The sequence below is a fragment of the Rattus norvegicus genome, chromosome 17 (genome assembly GCF_021556685.1).
Source record: "Rattus norvegicus strain SHRSP/BbbUtx chromosome 17, alternate assembly SHRSP_T2T, whole genome shotgun sequence".
Classification (NCBI taxonomy): domain Eukaryota; kingdom Metazoa; phylum Chordata; class Mammalia; order Rodentia; family Muridae; genus Rattus; species Rattus norvegicus.
Genome location: NC_141550.1, coordinates 88152007 through 88164578, shown reverse-complemented (window position 1 = coordinate 88164578; position 12572 = coordinate 88152007). Strand labels below are relative to the sequence as shown.

The 12572-nt window shown below is 47.5% G+C and overlaps 1 protein-coding gene across 2 annotated transcripts in view; it reads right to left on the bottom strand.

Moving 5' to 3' along the window:
- The window catches only part of Spag6 (sperm associated antigen 6), a 52371-nt gene extending 45069 nt beyond the window's left edge, over positions 1-7302 (bottom strand). The window contains exons 1-4 of one of the 2 annotated variants that reach the window (XM_087590278.1): positions 6244-7302; positions 3926-4090; positions 2752-3294; positions 2579-2674 (exon numbers count right to left, since the gene is read on the bottom strand). In XM_087590278.1, coding sequence (XP_087446404.1) covers positions 2579-2674; positions 2752-2776 — 121 coding nt within the window. In that variant the 5' untranslated portion in view covers positions 2777-3294; positions 3926-4090; positions 6244-7302. 2 annotated transcript variants of the gene reach the window in all.
- Between the last annotated feature and the right edge of the window lie 5270 nt (positions 7303-12572).

Below are 12572 nucleotides of genomic sequence, written 5' to 3'. Positions count from 1 at the left end.
AAAAAAGAATATACCATTAGAATGGTTCATCTTATTGACCAGTGAGGAAGAAAAGGTTTCAGAATAAAATTTGTAGGTTGTTTTTAAACCACAGGAATACACATACAGGCATAGTCATGATTTTAAATTACTATAAGAATTATGAGATCTAGACGAACTTAAGTATGTTAAAAATATGTTTCCCCAGAAAAGAATGTCTTAACATGCCATTAAGATGAAAGTCAGAAAGTAATTTTGAAAGACTACCATATCTGCCTTATATTAATTTCTTCACAAGCCAGATGGATGCCCAGGCCTGAGCTACGCACCTCCTATACTTTGACCATGGAACCAGCTGGTTTGTTAAATCCCCACACAGAGCATTTGCTCCTGTTCGCATCCCTAGCTACTTGGTAGAATTGGGGCAGGAGGGCCAAAGAGTCCAAGGCCAACCTGGGCACCAAAGCTAAAACCTTGTTTTAAAAATAAAAACAAAACCAAAGACAAACTGACAATGTATTCCACCTTGTACTCTGATGGGAAGAGGCAACCCCGCATTAAAATTCCAAAAGATACTCTTCCTCTCCAGGATTGTGTATATTTATTTTAATATTTCAGTGTTAATTTTTTCTAGGTATTTTTTTTACTCAAAATACTCATTTGCCTACATATACCTTGTCACAAATAGTAAGCACCCATTCACGGAGAACATTGAGTAGGACTGAGGAAAAATAAATTTAAAAGTACTTTAGAACTTAGTTTAAAATGTAAAATGCCCTAATAAAATGTTCGTACATAGAAAAAAGAAAATCAATATACACGAAACCATCACAGGACAAAATGAGTTCTGAAATGACAACATTTTAAAAATAGATACTAGCTCAGGGGTTGTGCAGGGATAGACAGCAGCAGGAAGTGATCGTGATTTAGAAGCACGATTCAAGGCAGCCACTGCGGCTCCCTGCTTGACAGAAGCTTGACAACCTGGTTTGCTATCAGGATCCAGGAGGTGGAAGGAGAGAGCTGACCTAAGTGGGCAACCAATGCACTGCACCATGGCATGTGTATCCACACTAATTTAAAAGAAAATCCAAGAGATCTTCGTCACAAAGTATATTGACTATGGCAGAGGTTCCAGAGACAAAGGTTTATAGACTGAAACAAACTGAGAAAAAGGGAAATTAGGATCAAGGAATTTCTGCCTCAGTGTCCTCCTTGTAATCTGTACTAATGTTTGAAAGATGGCACTAGAGAAGGCTAAATCTACAGTTATCTCACAGATAGTTAAATATGGAAAAACATACTTCATCATAAATGGCTCCCCATCACAACCTGAGATAATACCCAGGGAAGAAAAAGTAAAATTCAGTGAGAAAACCAAGAAATTGATCAAGGGAAGGTGTTTCCTCAAAGAAACCCAGAGTAAACACGGTCTAAATGCTGTGACCATTGCAATGTGATCTTAATTTAGTTTGAATGTGTTCATTTAAACTAGTTTTAAAGATCTCATCCGGTAAACTGAAGTTTTCTTAAGATCTAGTAAGTGGTATCAAGCTTACAGTTCAGTCAGAGGCACTTGTGGAAAGCTGTCTTCCGTCTCTGTGTGTGTCTGTCCGACGTCTGTCTGTCTCTGTCTTTCAGTCTCAAGTCATGGGGTGGCTACAGATAAAGACATCTAGAGGAGAGGCTTATGAAGTCCAGACCCTCTCCAGGGTGTCTAAGTACTTAAGGTGGCTGATGCAGAAAGGAATTTTCAGTGGTGTGTAGATTGCTTCTTGTTAATAATGCTAAGTAAACTCACTGGATCCTCAAGCTAGATTTGGATGGAATCATTTCTGTGGTCTGTGTTTGGTGCCCCATTCGGAGCAAGTAAATGTTGTCTCTTCAGAAACACACACACACACACACACACACACACACACACACACACCCACCCTGGTGGTGGTGGTGGTGGTGGTGGTGGTGGTGGTGGTGGTGGTGGTGGTGGAACATAGATGGATTTCACTAACTGTGAACTCTTCTCTCTCCCCTCCTTTCTTCAGACTAAGGGGTGAGAAAAGAATTCACAAAACCAGGTCCGCATTGCCTACTTCTTGGAAAAGATTCAAGCATACTTCTCTTCTCCCATTAATGCCAGGAGGAGAACAGCGAAAGCAGCCTGGAATTTCTTTGCTTCTAGGGAGTGAATGTGATCAAAGAGTGAGAAGAGAGGGCACCGGGATAGACTGGGTCTGGTGAGGGTAGATTACCATCCAGGAAAATGACTTCCAGGCAGTTCATCTAGCTGGTTGATTGCGGTGAAGATGGAAATGATACCAGGCCTCCTCCACTGCCTCGCCCACAAGATCCCGCGGAGGGGAGGGAGTCCGGAGGGACTTGGCAGCACTTTGGCCCACTTCCTCCGATCCCCAAAAACTGGGCTAGTAGGAGAGCGTGGAGGCTAGGCAGGCAGCGGGGGGTGGGGGGGGTGCAGGAGGAGGACGGGGTACCAGGCGAGGCTGGGCACTGGGTGCTGTGGGATGAAGGATGAGGCCAGGGCGATGAAGGAGGAGAATGGATGCGGGATGGGTGTGAGACCAGGGCCCCTGTGAAGGCTCACCCGCATTCTGCAGTGTCTCAATGTTCTGAGGTCTGGTCGCCTGCTCCGCCACCATCTGCACGAACCGGGTCCGGGCGTTCTGGTACAGCTCGAACACTGTGGACAGAGGCGAAATGGAGTAGCCCGCCCTCGGCGCCAGCCCGTCGGACCGGGCGCCTTCCCATGGCTCCTACCTTGCAGCACCTGCCGCTGGCTCATGGTGCCGCGGCGTGCGTCGGGTCCTCTCGCCGCGACCCCTCGACGTCCCTTGGGACTGCTCTGTGTACCCACACTCTGGGGCAACAGACCAGAACTGGAACGAAGCCGTCCCCCCGGCAACAGTAGGTCCCTGTCGTGACGTCACAGTGGTAGCTGGAGTGGCCGAGGGAGGACCTGAGACTCCAGTGTTGCTCGTGGCACGCATTCGTCGGTTGTCACTTCCTTGCTGGCGGTGCACGGGACCCGGGAAGCTCCTGGGAGGACTTGGTCTGTGCCGACCCATCCTGTGAGGCAGGGTTTCCCGACCGCTGCGCGGGCTAGGGGCTGGAAGGAAAGGAGGGTGTTCTGGGAACCAGAAATCAGACTGACAGCTGTGTTAGCGCGGGGTGATCCGATGGGATCAATGCGGCACTGCATCAAGTTACTCCGTGTCCTATAATGCCTCTCTTCCTTAGCTGGCATTTCTGATCTCCGGATTCCTGCAGTGTCCACGATATATGAGCAGCAATTAAAGACACCTAGAGAGTCCGCGGAAAAGCAGAAGAGAAAGTAGGATAAATAGCCATCTTGAAGGTTTTCCTAATTACTACCAAGTTGCTGTCTCCGTATTTCAATTTGATTTTTTTAAATTATTTTTAATTCGGGCCTTATTTTGTTGCTCGATGACATTTCCAAAAGAAAAGAGCCTTCACCTGGAAACACCAGGTCACATAAATTGAGCTGCGGGCGGCACTGTCCTTTTCACCACATTTAAGCACTACAGTTCACCGTGAGTTCTAGCTCCTGTCTGAAAACTCTGTACCAAATGTTTCAGTGGCAGGTGTCAATTTTAAATATTTCTCTCTCTGAAACTACCATTTCACCAGGTGTCAAATGGGCAGCTAGCCACAGCTGCTGCCTAATAGTGGCAGACCGGAAATCTTTGCTAAACCCAGGAGGGAGCACACACATCTCTGGTTTTCACACTTGGAATCGGCCACTACAGTCACTTTAGAAGTCTCCTGAGGAAGCCTTGGTATTCTCTGAAGACCTAATAGTCTGGGACATGGGCTGCCCACCCGGGGAAAAGGAGTGTGCATAGACCCCTGCTTCACACTCCAGGACAGCCTTTGGCTTTTGCAGCACCCAGGGGCACGTCCTTTTACTTACCTCTGTAAGTTTCGCAGAGGTCTTCTACATTTTCCCCAACAGGGCCTTTAAAGCAAAAGTGTCTGCTCCCAGGTAGAGACATACCGGGAAACCCCTAGTGAATTAGTAAAATTGCTAATGGAGTGTACTCTTTTTATTTTCAGTTCCCTGTAGCATTTTGAAGACCTAAACAGACCAAAAAAAAAAAAATCACAACTTAAAGGTTCCATTGCTTAGTTTCAGTCTTTAAACAATTCAAACTCCTTAACTGCTACACCTACCATTTTTAGTAGGTGCTTTGCTCTTTGTTTTCTATTTCTATATCCTATTTATTTTCTACTTGACTTTTAAAACCATGCAGCAACCCATACGTGGGTTATTGAGCTCCTAACAAATGCTGCATGGTTTTAAAAGTCAAGTAGAAAGGATATTTTAAACCATAAAGTCTGTCATGAACAATGTCCATTAGTAGAATGTATTATCCCGATGAAACACTTTATAGGATGACTATTGCATAGCTGAAGAAGTTAGATGGAGTAAAGAATCACATCTTTCTTTTTATCAGTATTTTCCCCAAAGCCCTTTAAAGTTCAATGAAGAAATGTAAGATAATGATCATAATGTACCCATAAGTGGAATTGTTGGTAATTGAAATATAAAATATAGTGAAGACTACTGTTACTGAAAAGAAAGCTATTCTTTCCTGACCCATTTTCAATTTACTAACTTTAAGACAAAATGCTTTTACATAGTTTTACACAGTTATATGACTGTTCCAAGACCACATATAAACCTTTAGACTAATGGTTATATGAAGAACTAGTCAAGAGAATACTTAAGGTATTATCAAACTAAGATTATTGTCCTTAAGGCACCAGTAGAATTTACAGATGTATCATGACTTGCCAAATAAAACTGTGCATTTGACTGGTAGTGAAATATTAGCTTGAAAAACTGTTTCAGTGAAAAGTTTGGAAGTCTTTGCCTCCTTTTGGGAAAGGCTAGTAATACAACTTCAAAATTATCCCCTACTTATTTATGGCACTGAAACCTAAAAGCACAAAACCAGGATATGAATCTTGTTCCGTTTCTCTTTACAAATCTTCTCGGAGAATCCAGAAAATTCCACTACTGCCGAGCTATATGCTACTCGTGTATATGAGACCCTTTGGTAGTTTTAACACGTCTGTTTTCCAGTTCCTAGCTGATTTTTACAAGGTAAAGTTCACCATTTCAGAAACCTGTTGAGGCACTTGAAGCGGGCAGATATTCTCCTTTTAGGCTGAGCACATAACAATATCCCTGTGTTTCAGACACTTTGCCCTTGAGAGAATGTGCCTGCCTTCCAGAGCACGGAATTTAATAGGAGGAAAACAGTTCATTCTCCATGTATTACAGTCTTATTAATTGAGCACGTGTATGCCTACCATTGACTTCAGGTCTATAATCCAAGTATTCTGTCTGGGGAGCAAAGGTTTGGGTTAAGTAAGGAATGGCAAGCCATCAAGACAGTTTAAGATGAGGAAAAACTTGTTAACAGAACGTTATCTGCTTCCTATAGAGATGAAATCTTTCCCATTCAAGCATGTTAGCATTTTTCAAAGGCATTCAATTGGTAACTGTCATTTGTCAATTTTTGAACTTCCACAATCCTTTCGCCAACATCAAGTGTAAAAGTCACTGAAGTAGCTTCCTCACTCCAATTAAGACAGAAGTACTACTGTGTGCTCCACAGCAGCCAAGTTTGTGGGCTCAGATGTGAGCTATAATGAAGCAAGCAAACATAGGGCTATCTGAATCACGGTACAATCCTTGTTTGAAGCATAAGCATCAGGTTTTTGCAGTTAGATATGAGCAGACCATTCAGTTGTGCCAGCAAATTTGCCCCCAGAGCAAAGGAGATGTAGAACTTCCCTAGGGAGTGGAGGCTGACTTTTCTATGTATCTTGTATTTTATTCGTAATTGACTTTGTTTCTCAAATATTTTACAGTCGACCTCGTATATGTTAAGGGTCTAGTAGTGCTTTTCAGACCACTACAATGCCAACGTGACAGTGGCTAGTCCGACAGATCTAGATCCACCTACACGTGGCTTCCCAGAAGTGTCTGGGTGGATGCAAAGCTTCAAGGCTTCTGGTCCCCTCCCAAGGAAAGCTATGATCAGAGTGATGACTTCTCCCCCTCCCCGCCCCGCCGAAAAACCCAGGAGTACAGTGGTGATTACTAAAAATCTACGTTTTAAATGTAGGAGTCAACCAGTGTGAAACGCCTCATGCCGTAACATGTAGAGCAAAACAAACGATTGCTGCGCAGTAAGTGCATGTAAGCATCCTACTTACATAAGCTTTCTTAATTAAAAGTTGCTCCAAAGCCAGCATGACTAGAAGGAAAACTCTGTGAGCGCTCCACCTTTAAAATTATTCGCCGCCATCTCAAGAACCTCTATGTCTCCCAAATTTTATTGTTGGACTTAGAAATCATGGGGGAATTTGCTCTTGGGTGCTTGAAATCTCTCCTTATTGTTGTACAAAACACAAGAGGCAACCCTGAAGGTGCTTCGCTGCAGACTACCCTGGCGTCTACGAGGGAGAGCATGCACCGCTCAGGTGCATCTCCCCAAGACCAGGCGGTGCGGTCTAGACCGGAGGTGGGTGGGGGTGCAGACGGATCACCAAGTGTCGTGGGCGCGCTCCAGACCAGCATCAGCACGCCCCGGTGAGCTGAGGGCAAGGCCCGGGCCTCTACGTTCTCACTCGCCCAAAGTTTCTCCAGCTCCCAGGAGCATCCTCAGAACCTCAGGCCCAGAAAAGAGCAGCGGGGTGGGGACGTGGGGGCAGAGTGGGAAGAACTACCAAGGAGGTTACGGGGACGCGCGGGCGGCAGGGAGGGGAGCGCGCGGGGCCCCGAGAAGGGAAGGAGCGCGGGCGGAGTGCGAAAGCGCCTGGCCGCGCACCCGGCCTGGCCCTGCGGCCTCCGGTTCCCGCTCTGTCCTCTGGCCGCGCTCTGGCCTTGGAGCCCGCTGGGCTGACCGAAGCGAGGCCTCTCCTTCCGCTTGGGTTCTGCGGCCAGGCCTCTCCGCAGACCGCGAGGGGTCTCGGCAGGAATCACCCCTAAACCCCAACCTTCCCGGCGGTGCGCCTGGGGAAAGCGCGGCCACGACGCGGGCGAGGCCTCGGCCCACCCGGCCCGGAAAAGAGCGGCCAGGCCGCAGCCTGGGTGCAACCAAGAAACGCCCCGCTGCGGCTCGGCTGGGCCTGCCGGGCTGGTCTCTGCCACGGACGCTCCCAAGCGGCGGGCAGGGTGGGAAAGTGCTCCGGGTCTCTTTGCCAGGACAGTGTGAGAACCCTGCGAGGTCCCCTGCAGCCAGCCCAGCTCACCACGGCGGTACACCGGGTCCCAGAGTCAGGGACGGGACACAGTAGCTTATTTAGGAGGGGAAAGGGGGTGGAGAAGTGACGGAGCAGCTGCACCTCAGTGCGCATGTGCGAGGTTCCAATTTTTTTTTTTTTAACTTTTGCGGTTCTTTCTCTGTGACTAGTCTTCAAGCCAAAATGTCCTGTACACTGATTATTTCAATAAATGATTAGATGTATGAGCTGACTCCCGAAAGTCACTGCAAACACAGAGAAAAGTTTGCGAGGTTTCCGAAACCTTTGAAGTAAAAATAGCGTCTCTTGTTTATCAGTTCTGCAGGTCCGTTCCTGAAACGGTCAGACACTGAACTCCGCTAAAATATAGATTGGATCCCAGAACCCTATAGCACAGCTCGTTCCTCCAAAGGATATACACTGTCCTTAATTATTGTTTCAGGAGTAATGTAAATATTCTAAACTGAATTATTTAAATTTACTTTCTATTCCACTATGAACCCATTTTAATTTTGCAGTGAAGAAACGTCACCTTGTGTTATTCTTCATACAGACGACACAAAAAGATCATTCATGTGAAAGTATGATTACCTTTCCCATCGATGGGGATGGGGGCATGTAGTTGTAAAAAAAACAATCACAATCGCAAAGGAATGCTTTCTCTCCTGCAAGCCTTGCTTTCCTGATGAACAATGTGGAATTGCTTATCGTTTTATTTATAAAGCAAAGCTACAGTTCTTGGAAGTTTCCAGCTAATCTCAGTATTTTTATAGACACATCCCAAATAGAAACAGCTGATGAAGTCTTGGCCATACCAAGGACATGTGATGTCCAGAGAGTGGATAGCATCTTGTAACAGAACTTGTAAAAAAAAATTTTTTTTTAAGATGTGCTCCTGTAAAATGCTGCAAATATAGGGCAGAAGCTTAGGAAGAGTGCCAAGTGACCGGCTTAGTTCTCTTTCTGGAAAAGGGTATTCACAGAAACATTGCAAACCCAGATAACAAAGTGAACTTGGGTTACTCTAGTGTACATCTTTAAGTTCAGAAAGACTATATGTGCTGTGATAAAGTGCGCAAAAATGCATTTTCCTAAGCCTAGACTAAAGATTCCTCCTATTAGCCAGTGTAAGGCTACTCTATTGTAATGGGCTAACTAAAATGTGTTCTCTGAAGTGGTGGAGGCATGCTAATAAATGAGTTCTTTGATCAGAGGTGATCATTTGGTAAAAGTAAGCAGGTTCCACTGAATCTGGTAGACTCTTTCTCCTCTGAAAAATGATGAGTTTGAGGAAAACCCTAGTGAAAATACTTTAAGAAAATTGTCATGAGGGCATATATAGAAACAGCTGGTAAACACATTTTCTCAAGCTTGCACTGACGAGTTCTTCAGTTACACTGGGGAACAAATTGTAATGAATCATGTTCAAAGCTAAAATCACTCCCATGAGCTAATTACTGATAACACTAATTTGTCTGATTCCTGAACAGTTAAAGGGTGTGTCATTGTATCTTCCCATTAAGATGAAACCTGAACCTTTGAGCAGCGAACGTGCTGAGCACAGTTGTATTAGGAAAGCTGGAAAGGAGTTGGAATTTGAATGGCAAGAGTCTATAGAAATACAACTGCTCCATTTCTTTTGGAGAGTCTTTTGTGCATCCATAATGGGAAAGGCATGGTTTATCAGGACTAAATGTTTGGCTTTTAAGTCCTCATAAAAGTTCCTCAGCTGTAAGAGTGTAGCCTCGAAAGCACAAGTGCCACAGGTTAAATCCAACAGTACAATCCATCACCATTCAAGCCTAAGGGGATAGATATTTCACAGAAATATAATGCACTTTTCTCTCACCCTTCAGTTCTCCCCTTTCAGAAGACCCTGCTGTGAGGGGAGATAATCCCAAGTTGGCACTTTCCTTTCTTGAAAGGGGGCAGAAAAGAACTTTTCACTACAGCCCTGCCTTCCTATTTTTAAGGTGTCACTGGAGTAGTTGGGCAAAACACAGGTCTAGGTTGCCTCTAGGAACCAAGAAGGGGTGACTTTCCTTTTTCAAAGTGCACTATCTTAAAGAACTTGGCATTTGGAAGGCTTGAATGTGAGCTATTTTCTATGTCTGTGAGTCATTTGGGAATATATTGAGTTTACCATCCTATATGAATACAACATTGTAATTTGGTATGCTTTAAAGTTTATTGCATAGGCATTTCAAAGTGCCATGTCTTAGAAGATCTATGATATATAGTACTAGTCCTTAGACCATTCTCATAAAACTGTAGACAGTTGGTGAGTGTCTATACTCCTTGAAAGTATGAACACCAATTTTAAAATCCTATTAATGGCCATTTAAACAATTTGTTAGGCATCTTGAGCGAGAAATGAACAATGTTACAAATGTACAGGGTATCTCAGAATCCTGAAATGTCTGTCTGTCAGGTGTTTTAAAATGCAACCACCATGTTTGAAATATAATTAAGTTAAAATATGTGTAGATGAGGGTATCTGGTTAATGCTTTTAACTGAGACAGATGCTGAGTTTTTTTGGCGAGTTTATTAAAGATATTCAAGTTTGTGCCATTAATAATAAGTTTTTGTTTTCTACTAAAGTGAGTTGATTTGCTCTGGAAATCTGACAAGTATTTGTTGTTATAAAATGGATTCCTGAGCATACAGAGGTAAGTGTGAGAAGTGCTTGTCCCCCACAGGAGTTCTGAACTTAGTCTCACCTTTGCGATTTAGGTGAAACTTCAATCCACAAAACCATTCAGATAAAAGTGTTAGCTACTTAAGGCCAGGGCAAGTATTAAGAACCAAAGAAATTTGGCTATGTATATTATAATGTAAAACACTTTGCAGCATACTTTAAAGGTCTCTCCTCAGTAATACCTGTGTGAAACACTAAGATTGTTTTGAAAAGTTGCGTCTTAGCAACAACAACCACACATACACACACACACACACACACACACACACACACACACACACACACCTGGGGTGGGAGTGAAACTTTATGCAACCCCTGAGTCTTCACTGATTAAAGCTGCTATGTGGTTCATCAAATGAAATCGAGTGGAGGTGAGGTGCTCTATCCATTTAATAAATAACAAGAACCAAGAACCTGCCTGCAGTGTTTGAGTCAGTGCAAGTAATTAAATATTTGTGATGCACAAAGAAGGAAAACCATAAGTGTATTTATGCCTCTAGGAGAGCCATCCCTTACCAAGAGCAAGTACCCTGAGGTCTGCCTGGTGTCAGCTTTGCTAGAAAGGTACCGACCATCTTGCTGTCGCATTATTTGACACCCTCCTTGTTCCAATTTACTGGTTTTTGAAAGGGGATTTTGACTTAAATCGGAGAAGAGGGAACCTATACCTATACCTTGTGCTCAGGAAAACGCCCGCAACTCCAAGAAAGTGTGGGTTCCGCCCTGGCCCTGCTGCCGCCTTGTAGGTCGCCAGCCGCCCCTATTGTCTGCCATGGGGGCAGGGCTAAGCCCCAGACTCTGGCTTTCGAGCCCAGCCTAGGGTACTGGAGGGTGAGGCCAGGGTCCGGGAGAGAGCTGTCAAGGAAGGCCACCCCCAGATTCAAATGCTCAATCCCGAAGACGTCCGAGGAGGCGGAGGTCCCCGCGGCCGTGGCGATGGCCCGGGCTGCGAATCGCTGTCGTGTGGTTGCTAGTGGCAACCGAGCCTCCGCAGAGCGCAGCCTGCAGCCTCGGGAGGAAGGTGGCGAGGGAAGCGGCTTCGCCGCGGCAGGCGCTCAGCCCTGGCCGCCCACGGGATGGTCGCCCTCGCCAGTTCCCTGAGGCCCTCCGCCCCTGTTACCGCAGCTGTGCTCGGCGAGGAGCCGGAGGCCTCTGCGCTCGGCGGCCGCGCGGTCTCGCAAGCGTCAAAAAATCCCCGCGCCTTCCGTGAAAGCAACATGGCAGCCCGGACTGCAACCCCTCAAACACCGGGAACGCCAGCGGATCGCGCCCGCCCCCGGGTGTCCTGTCCGTGCTGCCCCCCGCCCGCAGTCCACCGTGCCTAGAGTGGCTCAAGAATCGCCCTTTGTTCTCCGCCGGGTGGCCGACTCTCGCTCCTGGGGTCTGAATGGGGACCCCGTGACGCCTCCACGGGGGTTGGGGGTGGGGATCGGCCGCTGCACGCAAAGTCCCGTGTCCTTCGCGGGCTGCCACTGGCCAGGTGGCTTCAGTCCCCGCAGGTTTAGGTTCCCATTTCCCTATCTCACACCTCGGAGGTGTGAGGCAAGGACCCGTGAGGGGACCGCGGGGATCTAGACACGCTCCTCAGCAACAGAGAAATAAGACCCTCGGCAGTGAGAAAGGATGGCTGGGCTCCATTCTCTGTCACACGGGCCCCTGGGTATAAAGGTCCGAGGGACTGTCCCTACCAGGCCGGGTAAGGCAGTGCCTCTCCCCGAGAAGAGGAAAACCAGGGGGAGAACTTGCATTCGCTTAAATGGGGGGGAGGGGTGTTAAGGACAAGCCACGTGGGAGAGCCAGTTGTGACGTCCTACACAGCGTGCTACAGACACGCCGAAATCCGTCCCCAAATGGCGGTTTCTGCAGCCCGCTGCAAAGATGAGGGGGGATCGGCCTGCACGCATTGCCCCAGGCTAGCCACTTTCGCTTCCCCGGGATCAGAGAAGCGCTTGCGCCCTTGAGCCCTCGAGTCCCTGCGCCCCTGTCCCCGGCTCTACGACCCACGTAGAGGACAAGTGTCTCCTTGGACGATCCTTCGCAGAGAGCACGAGATGCCCTGCCTCTGTCACCCTCGCCCGCTCCACCCTGCCATCAGGGCGCCCACCCAGGAGATGGACGCGCTCAAAGCGAGCAAGCCATCCTCCAGGTCCTGGTCACCTGCGGGGACAATCTGTTAGTAACTTTGCTTCAAATCCATCCAACAAAACCCGGACTTCAAGCTCCAAGGACACCTCCTTGGAGAAGGGGCAATGGCTTTGCAACGACGGCGTGCAGAGAGGAGGGGACGAAGGGGTGGTTTCATGCAGCGTTGGGGTAAAGGGGTCCACCCGGGAGTCCGGTCCGCGCCCTGACGGCCGCGCGGTCCGCAGCTGTGGACAGCTTCAGAGAGAAGGCGGGGTCCCGAGGCTGCAGCGCCGCGGCTCTGGACACCGGTCGCCCCCGAGCTCCGGTTCGGCAAGCCCTCAGGGTCCACCGGCCTCCGGAGCCCGGCCCGGCCTGAGGAGCTCGCATTCAAATTTGGCGGGAGCGGCGTCCTCGGAGTTGGGGGCGGCGCGAGGCGAGCGGCGCACGCGCAAAATGGCCTCCCGGGTCTTCGCGGCC